General features: G+C 40.7%; 1 protein-coding gene across 3 annotated transcripts in view; it reads right to left on the bottom strand.

Annotated features, from left to right (window-relative positions):
* Positions 1–6,808: 6,808 nt before the first annotated feature.
* The window catches only part of ugdh (UDP-glucose 6-dehydrogenase), a 38,366-nt gene continuing 22,604 nt past the window's right edge, over positions 6,809–22,570 (bottom strand). For all 3 annotated transcript variants that reach the window (XM_072252843.1, XM_072252845.1, XM_072252844.1), the window contains 9 exons: positions 19,937–20,137; positions 19,414–19,611; positions 17,392–17,539; positions 17,192–17,286; positions 16,344–16,474; positions 13,485–13,624; positions 12,359–12,450; positions 7,192–7,302; positions 6,809–7,040 (listed from right to left, as the gene is read on the bottom strand). In XM_072252843.1, coding sequence (XP_072108944.1) covers positions 6,930–7,040; positions 7,192–7,302; positions 12,359–12,450; positions 13,485–13,624; positions 16,344–16,474; positions 17,192–17,286; positions 17,392–17,539; positions 19,414–19,611; positions 19,937–20,137 — 1,227 coding nt within the window. In that variant the 3' untranslated portion in view covers positions 6,809–6,929. The remainder of the gene's footprint in view (positions 7,041–7,191; positions 7,303–12,358; positions 12,451–13,484; positions 13,625–16,343; positions 16,475–17,191; positions 17,287–17,391; positions 17,540–19,413; positions 19,612–19,936; positions 20,138–22,570) is intronic.

The following is a 22,570-nucleotide window of genomic DNA, read 5'->3' as shown; positions in this document are numbered from 1 at the left end:
CCTTCAGCTCTGTCAGATATAAATAGCCATGAATACTCTCACTAAAAGGAGACTATACTGCATCTACCCGATCTTCAGAGACTTGTTCACTTCCCTCTGTTTATTCTCCATGGTGAGTTTAGCTGCCTATACCCAATATTCAAGTGGTGGGTTTCCTCTCCCTACCAAGGAGAAGATACTTCCAACTAACAAGGTTGTTTAAAACACAGTTCATTTATTTTCAGCAACGCACATTTAAATCCAAGCAACACGCTTAAAACAAATTTAAAACTCCTAGAAAATTTCTATGTTAAACACATCCAGATCACAAATCATTTCTTAAACACAAATTTCACAAAGGAATTTCAAAGCAAGATACTATTCCTATAAGAAGACATACCAACAAATTGCAGACGAACAAATTGTCATAAAAACTGAGGCTGGAGGAATCAATTCTAGTTCACCCTATTTTTCTTCCAAGTTTATATTCTTTACTCCTTTCCTCATAATCCTAAATTGGTCTTTAGATTCATACTGTTTTTCTTCCACTTGGGTGACTTCACACATATATTTTCTCAAATATCCTTTCTGGAGGCATTGATATCAGCTAATGCTGTAAAGCTAAATTGAGTACGTAAAATTCCCAACTATAAGCACATCAGTTACTGATGTGCTAAATGTTATTATCCATCTTGCCTATAAGTTTTCTTGAACAAAGCAACTTAGAGACAAGGTTTTCGTTTCAAAACAATTCAAATTAAACAACCCATTGTCTTATATTGCATCTCTCAAGCAGTAAGACTTGTAGTATGAGCCAGCAAGTCTGAGGCTCCATACAGCTAATTTGCAAAGCTGCTCTATAGACAGTATTTAGTTTTAACTTCAAACTGATTATTGCTTTCCATTTTCATTTTAAGAACTAAAGACTGACTTCCGTTAATGACAATGAGTTAAACAAAGCAATATAGTTAGAAGTTTATTCACAACAGTTTTGATCTTACAAGTGGCAGATGCTCTGTTTAGAAAGCCAAGATTGGCTAACGATCAAGGAGTATAGGAAGTGCATATCCATCACACCTGTAACTATTCCCCTATATGTGGTATTCCCTGCCTAGGCTCACTTATTTGGAGAGGCCTTGTAGTTGATTAGAATCAGTAGAATTATGTTTCGGCAACAAATTTTAAACCCTCAGGCAGGAGAAAGAAGCAAATTATCAAGGGAAAGTGCATCATAATTCAAATTTATTACAATAATAGTCTTCTCAAATGAATGGAGAGTCATTCTTGCTGGTCCTCCATATCACAGAGTCTAGAGGCATAGACTTGAGTACAGCCAGCACCTCTGACAATGCAGTGAGGAGGCTCAATCCTCTTGTTACATATTTTAGAGGTTTTTAAATATATCTGAAAAGTGACACCCCAGGATAACAACGTTCTTATGCTTTAGCTTACCGTGCCATGAGAAGAACGCATGGAAGAGGCCTACGAGCCAAAAAGAACCAAGTATGATGATCGGAAGAACAAATGCCAAAGAAGAGCCTGGAGAGCAAAGTGTTGGCCCATGGAGGTCGGGTGTCGTGGCTTTACAGGCCAGTCGCTCCGCAGAGTATACACTGCACCTGGAATCATGGGAGAGAGATGAAGGAGAGCCATTTCTACCACCACAGATACAGCAGAGAAAGCGTAAAGATGGCTCTGGATAAAGGGGGCAGATTCGTGGGTTACTGCTGGGGCACAGACCGGGGCCTGATCAACCCCGGTCGGGTCGCCTGGGCGAGGGTGCATGATGTTGAAAGACCCGAAACACCTGATGATCCCAGGTAACATCACTGATGATGTGCCCTAGCTTAGCATCATGCAGATGTTTCTGTAAGAAGAAGAAAGAAGAAGAAGAAGAAGGAGATGAAAGCAGAAAATGTTGGAAGCATACAACAGGTCTTGCAGCTTCTGTAGAGAGGCTAATTAAGGTCAGGTCCAAAACCATTAATTAGAGCTAGGAAAAATGAGCAATATAACCAGTGTTAAATTGTAAAGAATTCAACAGAGTCAAAGGGAACTAAAAAGGAGGCTTGTGGAGATCAGATGACATGTTGGTGGTTCCACCAGAGGAGGATGGTGGAGTAGCATGACTGATTGGACCTCTGTTCAAGGAATAAGAAAGAGGTCTCCTGATATGGGATAAGGTGTAGAGGGATTGGATATGCACAGTGGAAAGAAGCAGATTTGGTCCAGGAAAATAGATGACTGAGGACATGAAAACCATTACAAATGGAGTGAAGAGACTGGACAAAGGGAGAATGAATAATATCACAATGTTGTGAAAGCAAGATGAAAGTTTTGAGGGACAAAGACAGACATATAAAAGGTCCATTGGGACACTACTGTGTGTGAATAGAGGCAAGGAACTCAAAACAAATGATGTTCAGGGAATCATTAGAATGATGAAGGGAAGATCTCCGAAAGAAATTGTTCACTGACTGGGAAAAAGATGGCTTAATGACCTGTGATGGATTTATGGTCAGAGTGAGGTGTGTAAGTTTTATATAGTTAGAATTCTTCCTTTGCAAGGTAGAGGTCAATTCACAAACTTGTCTGCAGGTTTAATGATCATATTTGGGTTGACCTTACTGAGTGGAAAGCTATATGTTCGGAAGGAGAGCTGGAGTAAGTGGATGTCAGCAGTTCATGATGAATGGAACTAGAAAGGATGAGAGAGTATAGAGAGGTTCCAGTTGGACCAGAACTTCTGAAGACAGGGAAAAATGCTTACTTTCTGTGGTGAAGACTCCTGGTAAAATACAGATTGTAAATTTGGTGTATTGAGTTTGCCAGTAAATCCAGAACTGCCACACATGCAGAGGTCTGGGACTCCTCCTGTCTAAGTGGTTAAATGCCAGTGGTTTCACAATAGCCAACAAGATCCAGTCTGCTATTTCATAAAGAACTGACGCCAAATACATTTATAATCCTTTAGAAAAATGAATGAAGTGCAAGTCATATTCACTAAGTGCACTAGTGTAAATTAGAAACATAGAAAACCTACAGCACAATACAGGCCCTCTGGCCCACAATGCTGTGCCGAATATGTACTTACTTTAGAAATTACCTAGGGTTACCCATAGCCCTCTATTTTTCTAAGCTCCATGTAACCATAATACAGAATATTACGAACTCATAACTTGGCTGGAGAAGTCTGAACACAGAATTTGAGGTACTAAGGTACATCTGTTTTCCAAATCAGTTATGATTGATTTTCATAGATACCACTACTGTATATCTGAGTCAACACTTTCAGAATGTGATAATGAAGTCATCAATACTTTTCTCATGTGGAAGGCGATTCTAATCTGAATGGACCTGACTATAAAACACAACAAATTTTTCTCAACATCCTGAGACACAATAATTAATTTTGATTTGATCTCCTTTTCACTTTTGATCTTTGACTGCAGTTTTTCAATTACTTTTATGAAATAGTAAGATGATTGGTTCATAATTACATTGATCAAAAGACCAATGGTAGAAAGTGATCAAAAAATTGAAAGTTTATATCAGCCCTAATTAACAATAATATGAATAAGACTGGTGTTGGAGATTCAAAGTTGTTTTATTTGCTACAATGGCATTTACATGTCCCCAGCTGAGCATCTGTAGCCATTCTCCTTCAAGTTAGAGTTAATAAATGGACCTTCCATGCAAATGACACCCTTCATGTTAGCAAGAATTGAACAAAACAATTCTATCATTGGATATGAAAATAGTTATTAGGACGTTTTAATGAAGTTTAATGTTATGACCATTTCACAGTCATATAAATGTTGATTTAGAGGTGATAATACTGATTAATGTTACAACAATCTGTTTTTGAAGAGTCTCAAATCCATGTATCTTGAGTGAATTAATGTCACATAATAGAAATTCTTGTACCCTGAGTGCCCATCAGTTGAAACAGAACTGGTTTCCCAGAATTATTCCATCAATGAGAAAAATGTTACAAAATGTGCTCACAGCAGATGGCTTTATGGCAGGAACTGCCTATCAGGAAATCATGAACTGCTAGCCATGGCTTTATATCCATTTAAAATTACTGCTTCATTCCTCTAAATGTATTCCCGATGAACAAGGTTAAACACAAAGTGGCTTCATAAGATCATCTCAGTGAAAACTGTCAGCAAATGATACAATTGTTTCAATGGTGTGGTTGGATCTTTAAACTGAATGCTAACCATGGGGACTGGTGATGTTGAAATACTAGTTCCAAATGGCTGAGTCTCATCACATGTGTGGAAAATTCTGTATGACTAGTTACTGATGTTAACAAAGTATCATTTCCAGTTTTCCACACTCAAATACAAAGTTATGGTTTAAAAGCTGCTTTAAAAAAGAGAAAAAGGCTGACTTTTAAACCATTTCTCCATGTTTAGGTGTTTAGAGCATGGCTGTGATGTTTATCTAATGAATCCATTCATTGTATTTATCTCACACCCTATATTGGCCAATTCAGTAAACAGGTTGGTGATTGCTACCACTTAATCAAACCACAATCAGAGTCTGTGTAGTATTAATTCAGATTTTAGAGATGTCATCACTAGCCTTTCTTCGATTTCTAACTTGAATTCTGAAATCATTTAAAATATCCAAAGTTGTGTTTACATTATGGACAAGATGGCAACTTTAAAGTAAGTATTACATTCAGGATTTAACAAGACTAATTACACATTAAGTGTTACACAAATAATGGGTTAATTTGGTACTGTGGCATCATATAGGCTGGGAAGCTCCATGTGTGAATCATTTGATTTCAGTCCAGGTTGCTGTAAACTACAAATGGTGAAACTGAAATAAAAACAGGAAGGCCAGCATCTATGGAAATGTTGCCCAGCCTGCTGACCATCTTCCTGCTTGTTCGATTTAAAATTTAATCTGCTTTCCGATTGTGGTTTAATTCACTGCATTTCCTTTCCAGGATAACTCACACAAAATGCTGGAGGAACTCAGCAGGTTAGGGTGCATCCGTGGAAATGAATAAACAGTCGGCATTTCGGGCTGAGACCCTTCTTCAGGACTGGAAAGGAAGGGGAAAATGACAGAATTAAGAAGTGGCAGGAGGGAAAGAAGAAAGCTAGAAAGTGATAGGTGAAGCCAGGTTGTGGGAAAGGTAAAGGGCTGGAGATGAAGCAATCTGATAGGAGAGGAGAGTGGACCCAGAGGGAGGTGAAAGGCAGGTGAGAAGAGGTAAGAGGCCAAAGAGGGGGAGGGAAACATTTCTTTACCAGAAGGAGAAATTGATATTCATGCCATCAGGTTGGGGCCTACCCAGATGGAATATAAAGTAATGCTTCTTCACCCTGAGGGTGGCCTCATTGTGGTACGAGAAGAGGTCATGGACCAACACATCAGAACGGGAATCGGAATTAAAATGTTTGGCCACTGGGAAGTTGCTTTCGGCCGATGGAATGGAGGTACTCGATGAAGCAGTCCTCCAATTTACAACTAGACTCAACAGTGGAGGCCGCATCGGGAGCACCGGACCGGACACAATAGATGATCCCAGCAGATCTGCAGGTGAAGTGTTGCCTCACCTGGACAGACTATTTGAGGCCTTAAATGGGGGTGAGAGAGGAGGTGAATGGAGGTGAGAGAGGAGGTGAATGGAGGTGAGAGAGGAGATGAATGGGGGTGAGAGAGGAGATGAATGGGGATGAGAGAGGTGATGAATGGGGATGAGAGAGGTGAATGGGGTGACAGAGGAGGTGATTGGCGGTGAGAAGGGAGGTGAATGGGGGTGAGAGGAGGTGAATGGGGGTGAGAGAGGAGGTGAATGGGGGTGAGAGGAGGTGAATGGGGGTGAGAGAGGAGATGAAAAGGGAGGTGAATGGGGGTGAGAAGGGAGGTGAATGGGGGTGAGAAGGGAGGTGAATGGGGGTGAGAGAGAAGGTGAATGGGGGTGAGAGAGAAGGTGAATGGGGGTGAGAGAGGAGGTGAATGGGGTGAGAGAGGTGAATGGGGGTGAGAGAGGAGGTGAATGGGGGTGAGAGAGGAGGTGAATGGGGATAAGAGAGGTGAATGGGGGTGAGAGAGGAGGTGAATGGGGGTGAGAGGAGGTGAATGGGGGTGAGAAGGGAGGTGAATGGGGATGAGAGAGGAGGTGAATGGGGGTGAGAGAGGAGGTGAATGGGGATGAGAGAGGAGGTGAATGGGGGCGAGAGAGGAGGTGAATGGGGGTGAGAAGGGAGGTGAATGGGGGTGAGAAGGGAGGTGAATGGGGGTGAGAAGGGAGGTGAATGGGGGTGAGAGAGGAGGTGAATGGGGGTGAGAAGGGAGGTGAATGGGGGTGAGAAGGGAGGTGAATGGGGGTGAGAAGGGAGGTGAATAGGGGTGAGAGAGGAGGTGAATGGGCAGGTGTAGCACTTTGGCTGCTTGCAGGGATAAATGTCAGGAAGGAGATTAGTGGGTAGGGGTGGATGGACAAGGGAATCATGGAGAGAACAATCCCTACAAGAAGCAAAGAGAGGGGGTATTAATTTGGGAATCCCTCCTGACCGATTTAGCATTTCCAGCATTTTCTGTTTATATAATGGCAGTAAGGGCACTACATTCCTCAGAATCCCTGGATGAGGAAAGAGAGAAAATTCAAGTGTTCGTGCTGGAAAGTGTAAATATATGGAATCAGCCTGCTGGAAATGTCTGCCAAAGAATTAGGATGAAGTAGGTAGCACCTGCAAATCAGCAACTTTAGAGAGAAGAAAAGTTATAGGAAGGAAAACATCAGTCCAGTCAGTATAAATCTACAATCAGGGTAAAAATATACTAGCAAGTGTTTGTCTTTTAATAGTTTCTTGTATTTTGTTTTATTAAAATTTCATTTTAAAAATAAAGTTTAACATTTATCCTATATGTATACAAGACAAATTACTCATAAAAAGACAAATCAGCATATTTCTCTGAATTTACAACTTGACTTTCTTCGGTGGAGGTTCCTGTAGACTGAACTTAGGGACTTCAGCCGTGGGTGTGAAAGGAATCCTCTGAACTGTGACCTTTTTGCCAATGGTCTCCACCTGGAAGTGAAGGTTCAAACAACATTTCATGAAACAGACAAATTCAAGATGGTCTGACTTCTGCTTCAAAAAGATTTCAATACTGTTCAGTAAAGAGATAATCTGTAAAATATGTTTTCCTATTAGTGAGAGAAATTCAATTTCTTTATACCTGGAATCCTAGTTTCTGAAGTTTTGGATGTAGATCATCTAGAACACGCCTGCCATCAAAGATAAAAGCTGGCTTTAGCATGTTCTTATGAATGAGTTCATAATCCAGCAGCTGTGAAGCAAAGATACATACACATCAGAAGAATTCTAAACTATGAAGGCAATTTTCAAGTTTGTGTTACCACCTGTCACTTTCGCAATTTCTGGACCTGCTACCCAAAAAACTCCATTCGTCTAAATTAATGATTATCAATTTCCCACTTCACTTTGTTCAAAGTAATTTTTGTTCTCCTTTGCACTGACCATTCACAAGGTAAAGCAATGGCATTCTGATATATTCATAGAAACATAGAAAATGTACAGCTCAATACAGGCCCTTCAGCCCTCAAAGCTGTGCCGAACATGTCCCTATCTTAGAACTACCTAGGCTTACCCATAGCTCTCTATTTTTCTATGCTCCATGTATCCATCCAGGAGTCTCTTAAAAGACCCTATCATATCCACCTCCAGCACCGCTGCCAGCAGCCCATTCCACACACTCACCACTCCCTGCGTAAAAAACTTGCCCCTTACGTCTTCTCTGTACCTACTTCTAAGCACCTTAAAACTATGTCCTCTCATGCTAGCCATTTCAGACCTGGGGAAAAGCCTCTGGCTATCCACACAATCAATGCCTCTCATTATCTTGTACACCTTTATCAGGTCACCTCTCATCCTCCGTCGCTCCGAGGAGAAAAGGCCGAGTTCACTCAACCTATTCTCATAAGGCATGCTCCCCAATCCAGGCAACATCATTGTAAATCTCCTCTGCACCCTTTCTATGGTTTCCATGTCCTTCCTGTAGTGAGACGACCAGAATTGAGCATGGTACTCCAAGTGGGGTCTGACCAGGATCCTATATAGCTGCAACGTTACCTCTCAGCTCTTAAACTCAATCCCATGGTTGATGAAGGCCAATGCACCATATGCCTTCTTAACCACAGAGTCAACCTGCGCAGTTGCTTTGAGCATCCTATGGACTCAGACCCCAAGATCCCTCTGATCCTCCACACTGCAAAGAGTCTTACCATTAATGCTATATTCTGCCATCATATTTGACCTACCGAAATTAACCACCTCACACTTATCTGGGTTGAACTCCATCTGCCACTTCTCAGCCCAATTTTGCAACTATCAATGTCCCCTTGTAACCTCCAACAGCCCTCCACACTATCCACAACACCCCAACCTTTGTGTCATCAGCAAATTTACTAACCCTCCCTCCACTTCCTCATCCAGGTCATTTATAAAAACTGCAAAGAGTAGGGGTCCCAGAGCAGATCCCTGAGGCACACCACTGGTCACCGACCTCCATGCAGAATATGGCCTGTCTACAACCGCTCTTTGCTTTTTGAGGGCAAGCCAGTTCTGGATCCACAAAACAATGTCCCCTTGGATCCCATGCCTCCTTACTTTTTCAATAAGCCTGGCATGGGGTACCTTATCAAATGCCTTGCTGAAATCCATATACACTACATCTATGACTCTACCTTCATCAATGTGTTTTGTCACATCCTCAAAATATTTTTTCATCGGGTTTGTAAGGCACGAACTGTCTTTGACAAAACCATGCTAACTATTCCTGATCATATTATGCCTCTCCAACTATTCATAAATCCTGCCTCTCAGGATCTTCTCCATCAACTTACCAACCACTGAAGTAAGACTCACTGGTCTACAATTTCCTGGGCTATCTCTACTCCCTCTCTTGAATAAAGGAACAGCATCTGCAACCCTCCAATCCTCCGGAACCTCTCCAGTCCTCATTGATGATGCAAAGATCACCACTAGAGGCTCAGCAATTTGCTCCCTCACTTCCCATGATAGCCTGGGTTACATCCCGTCTGGTCCCGGTGACTTATCCAACTTGATGCTTTCCAAAAGCTACAGCAGATCCTCTTCCTTAATATCTACATGCTCAAGCTTTTCAGTCCGCTGCAAGTCTTCCCTACAATTTCCAAGATCCTTTTCCTTAGTGAATACTGAAGCAAAGTACTCATTAAGTATTCTTTAATTCTAGGTCTTTGCTTTTGGTTCGTACACCTGGCAGAAAGCAATGATTTGTAATACTCTCTGATTCTCCTTCTCTGAAATATTACCTAATATCAGTTCTTCCAAAGGTTCTAGCTCTGAAGCAATTGTCCTAATCCATCCTACTCTTCACTGTCTGAAATATGGATTTATATTTACACTGCAAAAGGGGGAAAACAATCAATTTGTATAAATTTTGGAAAATAATATAAAATTATTTCTCATTGCTTAGTAATTCTTGCCCTCAATCAAAAACAAAGGCTGTTTTCTACTGTCATCACTAAAAACTGACAAGACACAGAAACAAGAACTAACTTTCAACACATATTGATCCAGCTATTAAAGAATGTTACAGGAATGGAGGTTGCTAATTTATTCAAAAAACCTGGGGAATTTATGTGAAGAAACATATACCTTGTTCATTCTCTTTATCCACACTCTTTAGTTTTAATTCTCCAAAACGTCTCCAATTTTTAAGTTATCATCAATACTGATTCCACCACTGTTGCTAGTAAAACATTTAACTTCCCAACAAATTTATAAAAGATCCTTATTACTTCTTCTATTGCTGATAACTTTATGATCCCTGCTTTCCTTCCCAATGTACGATTTCCAATATATACTTCCTAGAATAATGTAGTCATTAAGTAAACAGAACTTTAGTGACATCAAGGAACATTAACAATATCAATATGTCTCAATCTAAGCCCTTTCCAACACTATCCAGAATATACCACAGTGATGCTTTTTCATCTTATATTACTGCAAAGATTATTAATTTAATGCAAAATTGGGGCAGTGTGATACTATAAATTTATTACACACTGTGCCCTTTCAGCAGACAGAAGGGAAGTCTTATTTAATCAGAGCCTGATCCAGAAATAAAATTAGTCTTTAACCCATTGTATTACACAGCTTGACTTTTATATATCTAGAAATTCTATCCTTGTTAGTGTTTTATGAAAGTGTATCATCAGTTCCTCATCTCTAAAAAAAACTTAAGATTTATGTAGCTCATGAACTTGTTAACCCTTTCAATTGCCTGTTTCCTCTATAATTTCCTTGATATTTCTGAGGCATCTTGTCTGTTCCCAGTGCCTTATAACAGAACATAGAACAGCACAGCACAGGAACAGGCGCTTCAGCCCATAATGTTGTGCCGAACCAGCTAAAAAGTTAAAAACTAATCCCTCCTACCTACACAATGTCCATATCCCTCCATCTTCCTCACATCTATGTGTCCATCTAAATGTCTCTTAAAAGCTTCTTTGCCTCTGCCACCATACCAGGCTGCACATTCCAAGCATCCACCACTCTCCAAGTAAAAAACTTAACCCTCACATCACTTTTGAACCTTTCCCCTCTCACCTTCAATACATGCCCTCTGGTATTAGGCATCTCTACCCTGGCAAACAGATATTCCCTGTCTACTCTATCTATGCCTCTCATAATCTTATAAAACTCCATATCAGATCTCCCTTCAGCTTCTGCTGCTCCAAAGGAAAAAAAACAAGTTTGTTCAGCCTCTCATGATAGCACATGCCCTCTAAACCAGGCAGCATCCTGGTAAGCCTCTTCTGCACCCTCTCCAAAGCCCCAATATCCTTTCTATAGTGGGGTGAGCAGGACTGCATGCAGTACTCCAGATGCGGCCTAACCAGAGTTTTATAAAGTTGCAACATAGCCTCTTGACATTTGAACTCAATGGCTTGACTAATAAAAGCAAGTATTCCATAAGCATTCTTAACCACCCTATCAACTGTGTAACCACTTTCATGCAGCTATGAACTTGGATCCCAATATCTCTCTGCTCAGCAACACTTTTAAGGGTCTTACTATTAAGAGTGTACTGTGTCCTTGCATTTTCCCTACCAAAGTGCAACACCTCAAATGTATCTGGGTTAAACTCTGTCTGCCATTTTTCTGCTCATATCTGCAACTGATCTATATCACGCTGTAATTTTTGCCAGTCTTCTACGCTATCCATGTCTTCATATCACCTGCAAACTTACTAACCCACCCATCTGCATTTTCATTCAGGTCATTTACATACATCACAAACAGCAGAGGTCCCAGCACAGATCCCTGCAGAACACCACTAATCACAGACCTCCAGCTTGACTAAGTCTCTTCAGTCATTACGCCGTCTTCTATGGGGAAGCCACTTCTGAATTCAAGCAGCCAATTTGCTGTGGACCCCATGCATCTCAATCTTCTTGATGAGCCTCCCATGAAGAACTTGGTCAAATGCCTTATTAAAATTCACACAGACAACATTCACTGCCCTACCCTCATCAATCTCTATAGTCACCTTGTCAAAAAGTTGGTAAGACATGACCTGCCCCACACAAAGCCATGCTGACTCTCCCTAATTAGGCCATAGATTTCCAAATGCTTATATATCCTATCCCTAAGAATTTTCTCCAGCAATTTTCCTACAACTGATGTGAAACTCACTGGTCTATGGTTCCCAAGACCTTCCCTTGTTCCCTTCTTAAACAGAGGTACAACATTAGCCACTCACCTATCCTCCAGGACCTCACCTATGCCTAGAGGACATGAAGATACTGGTTAAGGGCCCAGCAATCTTGTCTCTTGCTCCCTGGGGTAAATTCCATCAGGCTCTGGGGACTTATCCAACCTAATACTCATTAAGAGGCCCACACTTCCTCCTTCTTGTCCTCAAAACACTCTAACATATTTATACACTCAGTACTGATCTCCTGGTCCTCTGGATCCTTTTCCTTGCTAAATACTGAAGCAAAGAAATCAATAAGTACTTCACTCACATTCTCCGCGTCCAAGCAAATATCCCCCTCTTTATCCTTGGGTGGCCTTACCCTCTTGCTCTTTATGTATGTATAGAATGCCTTGGGATTCACCTTAATCCTACTTGCCAAGGACTTTTGATAGCTCCTCCTGGCTTTCCTAATTCACTTCTCTAGTTCTTTTCTGCCTTCTTGAAAATCCTCATGTTCTCCAATTGATCTTAACTTCTGAAGCTGTGATGACTAGACGATTTTTATTAAATATCTCACGTACAAGAGAACTGGAAATGCTCCGAGTAGAATTTTATTAGGCGAGATCTTTCCTTTTACCTTGAACTCATCCCACTCAGTACAGATGACAATGGCGTGAGCTTTGTCACAGGCTTCATATGCATCATTGCAGATTGTGACCAAGCGAGAGACTGTACACAAGGACAAATTTAGTTCAGTGAATTGAAATAGACCTACACATACATTATTTGTGCATTGTAAGCATTTCTAATCATTAGTAAAATTGCTTGTTTTAGAAATCATTCAATATTCTATAGGTTGAATAATTTAATGAGATTAAAGGCTACTTTAGTCAGTTTAATTATGTACCAATTTCAATAAAATCAGGAATGCAACAGTTGTCTAAAACTGAGTTGACTGAGCCTTCATGGAGAATAATGAACAAACAACACAGAAAAGCACAAAACAATCTTACACGTAAAATACAGTAAGTTGTCAGACAGAGGTGGAAATGATGATGAGAGGTCAATGACATTGACTTTATTTCTCTCTCTACAGATTCTGCCTGACCTGCTGAGTATTTCTGCTATTTTCTGTTTTTGTTTCAGATTTCCAGCATCCATAGGATTTTTTGTTTGCTTTAGGGATAAGAAATTATTCTGACTACTGCTTTAAAAATGTAGGTTAATTGTGTAATGATAAACTGAACTGAATTACTATGATATCCTGTGCCAGAGACAACAAATATAGAAATAAAAATTCTATATGTAATAAATGAAATCCTTTTTCCAGTTCATCCTTCTCCATCTTTCTGAAACTGAAGCAATTTTACCCACAATTCAGTTTTCTTTTATTGGTTGTCAGAAGTCAGTACATTGCATTTAAATTAAGTGAGAGATTGGTGGAAATACTTTACCGAAATTAAGGCTAGCATTGTATCTGGATACATAAATGGTGCTAGATATTTTAAAAAAACAAGCATAAACAATAGGAAGAATTGAACCAGTTGGATAGGAAGATGACTTGTTGACAGGAAGCAGGGTTGGTGTAAGTGGATGTTGTACAGAGTGGAGAAAGTTTGCCAAAAGGCCAGTACTGGCTCCATATTAGTCAATAGAAGACTAAACTTAAAAATATGAGAAAGACTGAGTCTATTTTAAAAACACATTATGTTTTCAGTAGTAAAGATGAATGGGTAAAGGAGAAATGTTGTGTTATATTATACCTTGACCAGAGTTATCCTGAGTTATGTTGGGATGTGACAGGTCATGAATGATCTGTTCTTTAAGAACCTTGGGGTCAAAGATGTGAAGATTTGCACCTTCATCCAATAGGTACTTGCTAATGTAGATACTGGAACTCTCCCTAAAATTAAAAGAAAAATGTTACAAGCTGTGAGCCAATTTCAAATCCTGCAGAATGAGATTAAAAATTTTAAATTCACTCAGAAAGAATCTCATGATATTCAGGTAGAGTACCAACGTTTTCAATGCAAAACAATCCTCATTCAGAAGTTCTGTTTTTGAGATAAGTGATTCTCAGTAATGTTGGACCCAAAGCAACTTCATGAATGACACAGACTGGTTCTCTTATTTACTAGTACATCAATGAAACCAACTCCTGATTAGTGATTATCACCAACATAACATTTGTGGAACCAGAGGAGCCAATACACTTGCCCACTATTACGTCACCATCAAGAGTGCTTACCATGCTATCCCATGCCACACTTTGGAAATTCTGATCTCCTGGCTGTACTTCTACACCCTGAGCTTAGGCAGAGATGGACAACTGCAGCACCAGCAGAGAGGACCAAGAAAGTATAACAGCATGGTGCAGGAGCACTTACAGGACTGCTTTGAATTAGTGGACTGGAATGTATTGAGGGATTCATCTTCGGGTCTGAATGAGTACACCACAGCTGTCATTGACTTCATTAAAACCTGTGTGGATGAGTGCGTGCCTACAAGAACACACTGTACACACCCAAATCAAAAGTCATGGATGAAGCAGGAGATACGTAGTCTGCTAAAGGGCTAGATCTATGGCATTCAAGACTGGTAAACCAGGACTATATAAGGAGGCCAGGTACAGTTTACAGAGGGCTATCTCAAAAGCAAGAGAACAGCTCTGACTGAGGTTACAGGGGAAATCATTTGCAGGTTAGCTCTAGAAGGGTTTGCAGGCCATTACTTCCTGCAAAGTGAAACCTAACATCATGAATAGCAGTTATGCTTCACCACCTGATGAGCTCAATGCCTTTTATGCGTGGTTTCAAGGGGAGAATAAAACTATGGCTATGAGGATCTCTGCAGCACCAGGAGACCCTGTGACCTCTGTGCCAGAGACTGATGTCAGATTGCCTTTCAGGAGGGCGAACCCTCGCAAGGCAACAGCCCCTGATGGGGTACCTGGTAGGGCTCTTACAATCTGTGCCAACTAACTGGCGGGGGTGTTCAAAGACATTTTCAATCTCTCACTGCTATAGTCAGAAGTTCCCAGCTGCCTCAAAAGGGCAACAATCATACCAGTGCCCAGGAGGAGCAGGGTGAGATGCCTTAACAACTACCATCCAGTAGCACTGACATCTATGATGATGGAATGCTTTGGGAGGTTGGTCATGGCTATAATCAACTCCTGCCTCAGCAAGGACCTGGACTCCCTGCAACTTGCCTATCACCATGATAGGTCTACAGTGGATACGATCTCATTGGCTCTTCACATGGCCTTGGATTACCTGGACAATACTAATACTTATGTCAGGCTGCTATTTATTGACTACAGCTCAGCATTTGACATGATCATTCCTACAGGTCTGATCAAAAAGCTCCAAAACCTGGGCCTCCGTACCTCCCTCTGCAACGGGATCCTTGATTTCCTCACTGGAAGACCACAATCTGTGTGGATCAAAAATAACATCTCCACCTTGCTAGCAATCAACACTGGTGCACATCAAGAATCTGTGCTTAGCCCACTGCTCTACTCTCTCTACACCCATGACTGTGTGGCTAAGCATAGCTCAAATGCCATCTATAAATTTGCTGACAACACAACTATTGTTGGCAGAATATCAGATGGTGACAAGAAGGCACACAGTAGTGAGTTATCAGCTAGTTGAGTGGAGTTGCAGCAACAACCTTACGCTCAATGTCTGTAAGACCAAAGAATTGATTGTGAACTTCAGAAAGGGTAAGACAATGGAACACACACTGGTTCTCATAGATGGATCAGAAGTGGAAAGGATGAGCAATTTCAAGTTCTTGGTTGGCAACATCTCTGAAGGTCTATTCTGGGCTAAACATATCAATGCAGGCACGATATCAGCTATATTTACTTAGCAGTTTGAGGAGATTTGGTATGTCACCAAAGGCACTCATAAATTTCTATAGATGTTCCGTGGAGAGCATTCTAACTGGCTGCATCACAGTCTGGTGTGGGGAGGGGGGTAGCGGTGGAAAATGCACAGGACTGAAATAAGCTGCAGAAAGTTGTAAGCTCAATCAGCTCCATCATGGGCACTAGATTCCCCAGCATCCAGGACATCTTCAAGGAGCGATGCCTCAAAAAGGTGGCATCTAATATTAAGGATCCCCATCACTCAGGACATGCCCTGTACTCATTGCTACCATCAAGGAGGAGGTACAGAAGCCTGATCCAGGAACAGCTGAATATACTTTCCGTTGTAATTCAGTTTTGATTATTATGTATTGCATTGTACTGCTGCTGTGTAACAACAAATTTCACATCATATGCCAATGATATTAAACCTGATTCTGATTAACAGTAGTGGCGAAAGCAACCAGCAGCTGTAAGATTATTTTGATTTCATGATTAACTCTAACAGGTGTATCAAAAAATATGCTCCTTTAATCAGCGTTTGTTTTACAGATTTTTGATAACACATATAAACTGCTATTGAGTGAATACCTCAGTGAAACATATTCACAGCCCGTACTTCTGTCATAAATATTTTCTAAAGAAATTTAAAATTAATATAAGATCCTTTCTCAACATTACGCCTACAGCACACTATGCCTACAAGTCAGCACAGAAAAGCTGAATGATATCACAGCAATAAAATTACCGTGTGTCCCCAGTGTCTTTTTTGAAAGCAAAGCCTAAAAGGGCTATCTTTTTATCTGTGGCAGTATTGAAGAGACAGTCAATAATTCGGGAAGCAAACCTTCTCCGTTGGTAATCATTCATGTCAATCACCTGAAAGGTAACAAATTTTCAATGAAATACATACATAGTCACTATTATTTGAATGTTATATTTATATAAATGTATTTGTACAGCACTAAAATCCTTGGTAAGGCAAACATAAAGGTTTAGAAAAGTAAAAATATTGACATATTGCAGGCAGTTCAGCTGCCTCATATTCCACAACATTTAACTACAGGCTAATTATTTCCAGAGAAGTGAATCTGGGTGCGAATTCCAAGAAACAGATGCAAATATTACTTGTGGTGCATTGATTGGATATATTCAGTTCAAGACACTAATGAAGAAATCAAGACCCAACCTGCAAATTCGAGAACACTCATCAAGTTACACTGGACTGGTGTAGAAGTAAAGCTTCAACAGATCCATAAAAGATCAAGTCTTGGGCATCAGAGGCCTGTTTAGTAGGCAGAATGCTTACTGTTCGTCCACTTCTACACTTGAATCAGCAAATCTTTTCGGAAACAGTTACCTTGAAACCTTGAAATGGATTAAAGTTTTCAAAAGGAAATATTGCATGGGGAATAATGTCATCATGTGCATGGCTGACAGGAAATCAGTTAAATTTTCTGAGCGGACCTAGAAATGATTACTTTCATGACTCATTTATGAATAAAAATTGATTTTCAATTGCACATCAATAAAAAAGCAGCATACTGGCATCTGAGCTTTCAAGCAAATATATTCTAGTAAATCTCATTAAGTTACCTGCTGCCAGTATTGGGCCACTTCAGGTAAGTTTAATGCTTCACATAAATACACGAGGTTTAGAACATCTTTCTGGAAACAGCTCCCCCCAAATCCTGAAATAGATCAAAAGCCCTGAATTTTAATAAATGTCTGCAAATCTCAACCATATCTGCAAATGAAAGATCTGGATCTTTGTATCACAAAAACAAATTACTAACCAACACTGGCTTTGAGAAATTTGCTTCCAATTCTGTGATCCATGCCCACAGCACGAGCAACTTCCTCAACATCAGCACCAGTTGCCTCACACAGAGCACTGATTGAGTTAATACTGCTTATTCGCTGAGCAAGAAATGCATTGGATGCCTTATGAAAAGGAAAAACAATAAATATGACTAATGTTTCATCTGCCTCATCTCATTGCCTGCCAAGAACTTCATCCGTGCCTTTTGTAGCCACCAGATTTGTTTGTTTGTGTGTGGTTATCTTCTTTCATTTTATCCTCCATAATCGAGAAGCAGCCCAAAACTCTAAGGCCTATGTCCTAACTTGCACTGTCCCACTCACAAATATCTCCTGTGCTCATTGTCCTAGATTGACTGCCTTGATTTTGAAACTTTCATCCAATTTTACAAATCAGTCTTGACCCACTCTGCATGAAAACAGAAAATGCTGGGAACACACAACAGACCAGGCAATATCTGTGGAAAGAGAAACTGATAAAGGGTCTTTGAACTAAAGTATTGGTTTTGTTTCTCCTTCCACAAATGTTACCTGACCTGCTGAGTGTTTCCAGCATTTTCAATATTTATTTCAAATGTATAGCATCTGTAGTTTTTAAAATTTTCTCTCCCTCTTTATTTTTGTTCTCCTCCAACGCTACAATCTTCAAAAACATTTGTATTATTCTAATTCTGTAAACCGAATCATTCTTGAGTGTAATTCCTCCATTGATGGCTTTTGTGGCTTCAGCTGCCATGGTGTTAAGCTCTGGAATTCCTCCCCTGTGCTCTGACCACTCCTTTTCCCACTGATATTCCTTAAAAAACTATCTGTTTGACTGAGCTTTTGCCCTAACATTGCCTTAAGAGGTTTAAATCGGGTTTTGGTTGATAACCCTCTCACTTCAGGGTGGTTTACTTTATTTTACAGACACCTAGATAAATATAAGTTATTGATCTGCTTAGTGTCTATGTGCATTTATTCAGCCAAATTGCTGGCATTAATGCTGAAACTGTCCAGGGGCTGCATATAACTTGGCTTGCTGGAATATAGGGGCCAATCAAAGTGCCAAAATGGTGCAGAATTCAGCACGAAATTCCCAATTTTAGGAAGCAGAGTGATAAAGAAAAGTTTGGCAAGCTTAGTTTTTCATTATTAAAAGAAATCATAACAATTAAAACAAAAAAAAAATCCTGCCACAGGATGGGTCATAAATTAATTTTGAACAGTGACAACAAGTTTGTTAACTAATACAATTCAAAAGTAATTTTAAAGTTACACTTGAAATATTGGAAAGAGATCTTCAGAAAGTCTGTCATCATGTTGTAAAATGAGACTATTACATAAATAAAAGAAAAACTGTTTTATTAATGACAATTTAATTACTTGTTCGGGCAGATGGGGCTTGTCAGCTATGGTTGGCAGTTGGTATTGGAGAAGGAAAAGTGATCTCAAGTCTCCACTGCCTTGCGACTATTTCCACTCATGAGGAAAGCTTTGGGAGTGAACCCCAAGGAAAAATCCAGAGCTGGAGTCCCTAGGACAGTCCTACGTTGAGTTCGAAGCTGACTGGCAAACCCTGTGACACCACCGGTGCCAAACCTTTCAGTCTCTACCATTCCTTTAGATTCATTAGCTGAGTGGAGTGGGCGAGCCTGCTAGATGGACAACAACTTGCTCTGCATATCATAATGGCCTGGCTTGCGTACTGGCTAGTGTATCACATAGACAGCTAGGACTTCCATGGTCGACCTCAACCAACCGAGGGCCTCAATGACTTGGAATTACAGCTGGCTCATGTATAAATTATCCAGTTCAGTAAGAGATTGCATGAATTGTCGAGCAGCACAAGTTAACAGCGAGATCTAATTGTAAATCAATCTTAGAAAATAGGAATTTTCAGAATATAACAACTTGGACTTATCAAACTTCTCTATCTGAGAAAAACTGCTTCATAAGAATGCAGTCTACCAACACGTTAGGACAGCAGATTTTGGCAAACTTAAAAGTGAGAATACCAGCTTGGAAAGTTCCGAGGACCATGTGTTAGTTGTGATGATTTTGCTTCTTGGTACCCAGCGCTCATACACCGCACAAAGTGCCTGAATCGCCTCCTGACCTTCGGGCGTCTCATCACCACCAATCAGCACACGGTCTGGGTTCATCAGATTGCTAATAGCTGTCCCTTCGGCCAGAAATTCTGGGTTCGATAGTACCTACATGGTAAATGGGCTCATGATTAGTATCAGTGCAAAATGTCTGAGGAAATTTGTGGCAAAACAAATACCAGACCAAGGGCTGACTGCCCTTTTTAATTATTGGGTTAAAACTTCTTTCCTAATAAGTTCAGTAAATTGTAGATCTATACTTTGCTAACATTTCATACCTAATGCAGAGAGGCATTTATCTCCTTCATTCAACATACACATTAAATAATTTCATGTGCCTCCCTAGCAATAGCCAGGTTGCAGAGCTTCTTCTGGTACAGTAAGTGTGTTTTTGACCTGCAGCATTACCCAGTAGAATACTGCCTCGGCTCACCTGAAGAGTTAGATCTGGCTTTGTGTTTGACTGGAATATTCTGCGAATACTCTCAGCAGCTCGCACAGGCACAGTGCTTTTCTCAGTGACTATTTTGTACCCGTTTGACACTGCTACGATCCTTCGCGCGCAGGATTCAATATATTTCAGATCTGCAGCCCGACCTTTTCCCATTCCATAAACTTTTGTGGGTGTGTTTACCTATTACAAAGTCAGAAGAATATTTAAAGTTAGAACTTGCCTTGTATTCACTGCAAGTCAACACGTATGATTTTTATTTTTTCAATTATGCAGTTTACAGCTTCAACGGCTTTACACTGTATTAAACATTTTCAGATCATGAGCACTGCTCCCAGTTATTTCACGCGACAGTTGTTGGCAAAGATTCTGCCTTTGTCATCTTCAGCTCCTGCAGATGCTCTTGTCGTTTTATTGCCCGGTAACCTGTTGTGACCTCTCCCATCATCCCTTGTTATTTAGCTTCTCTTCACTTTTTGCTAATCACAACTTTCTTTCCTTCCCCACTGACATTGGTTTTGCTGTCTCTTCATTTTCTTAAAATCCATTACATCCCTATTTTTTAGTTCTAGTGAAAGGATATCAATCTGAAACATTATATATGTTTCTCCCTCCATAAATGCTCCCTGAACACCTGAGTATTTCTACCATTTTTTTGTTTCATTTTAGCCAGATCTTCAATCCTGGATCACTGATGAGTGATTCCAGCTCAGAAACATCATGTGGTGATCCAGATCTTCAATCCTGGATCACTGGCGAGTGATTCCAACTCAGAGACATCATGTGGTGATCCAGATCTTCACTCCTGGATCACCAACTGGTGATTCCAGCTCAGAGACATCATGTGCTGATCCAAATCTTTGATCTTGGATCACTGATGAGTGATTCCAGCTCAGAGACATCATGTGGTGATCCAGATCTTCAATCCTGGATCACCAACTGGTGATTCCAGCTCAGAAACATGAGGTGATGTATTTTGGCTTGAGTAGTAGGACTTGATGAAGTTGTAGTCCCTTTCTAACCTGCTGGATGAATTTACACATGATCAAAGATCACCTGGTCAACTGCTCACCTGTAAGAATCTTGGCCTTAACTAATCCCCTCCAATGTCTCCCCATTTGGGTGGAACTCCATTTATTCTGTTCTACCCAGATATAGGATTAGAACAGTTTGCAATGGCGTTTCTTCCTACTTGCTGTCACCCCTGGTATCCCTGAGCTGCACTGCCCAGTGACCACCAAGCTAACCCTAGCCTAATCACGGGACAATTTATGATGACAAACTAACCTACTACCCGGCATGTCTTTGGACTATGGGAGGAAACCGGAACTTCTGGGAAAAACCCACATATTCCATGGATGCCTTCCAGAGGATGCTGGAATTGAACTCCAAACTCGGTCACCCCGAGTTGTAATTGCATCGTGCTAACCACTATGATACTGTGGTGCCTATTGTACTGCATCATTGAAACATAGAAAACCTACAGCACAACGCTGTGCTGAACATGCACTTACTTTAGAAATTACCTCGGGTTACCTATAGCCCTCTATTTTTCTAAGCTCCATGTACTTATCCAGGAGTCTCTTAAAGGACCCTATTCTATCTGCCTCCACCACAGTCACTGGCAGCCCATTCCATGCGCTCACCACTCTCTGTGTAAAAAACTTACCCCTGGCATTTCCTCTATACCTTCTTCCAAGCACCTTAAAACTGTGTCTTCTCGTGTTAGCCATTTCAGGCCTGGGAAAAAGCCTCCGACCATCTACACGATCGATGCCTCTCATTATTGTATGTCATCAAAACACTGCATCAGTTTCTATATATGCAACAGCCAGCTCTAACCCTAGCACTGCTTGACCACTCCACTGTCTCCAAATTGTCTGATTCCTTTCCAACATTCAACACTGGATGAGAGGAAACCAACTGCTCTTAAATAATAGGAAGGCCGAAGTCTTAGCTAGGGAGATGTCCCAGTGCAACTCTCTATCCCACCAATTCCAAACCCCTTCCTGGAATTTGTGAAACTAAACACGTCTGTTCCCAACCTTGCTATGATATATGACCCAGAGTCGAGTTCCTGATCACATAACCATGCAATTGTTAAAGCTATCTATTTTCATCTCCTTATCACTCAATTCCAGTTCTGCCTAATATCTGCTGCCTTGTTATCCCTGGAGGCACAAGAGATTCTGCAGATGCTGGAAAACTTGAACAACACACATAAAATACTGGGGGGACTCAGCAGTTCAGGCTGCATTTATGGAGGGAAATGAACAGTTCCTGTTTCAGGCTCAGACCCTTCATCGGGAATTCATCAGGATCCCGGGTGAAGGGTCCCAGCCTGAAATGTCAACAGTTTATTTCCCTCCATGGATGCTGCCTGACCTGCTGAGTTTCTCCAACATTTGTGTGTGTGTGTGTGTGTGTGTGTGTGTGTGTGTGTGTGTGTGTGTGTGTGTGTGTGTGTGTTGCTTTTTACTTCAATGCAGGTCAGTTTCCTTCAATCTACTTCTGTAAGTTTGCCATTCAAAATGTTGCTACTTCTGTCCTAGTTTTTTTTTAAATATTAGTCTGTGTTTACTCAACTGGATTAGCTCCTGCTTAAGCAATATTGAG

The sequence above is a fragment of the Mobula birostris genome, chromosome 3, assembly GCF_030028105.1.
Source record: "Mobula birostris isolate sMobBir1 chromosome 3, sMobBir1.hap1, whole genome shotgun sequence".
NCBI classification, from domain to species: domain Eukaryota; kingdom Metazoa; phylum Chordata; class Chondrichthyes; order Myliobatiformes; family Myliobatidae; genus Mobula; species Mobula birostris.
This window is presented reverse-complemented; position numbering and strand designations above follow the sequence as displayed.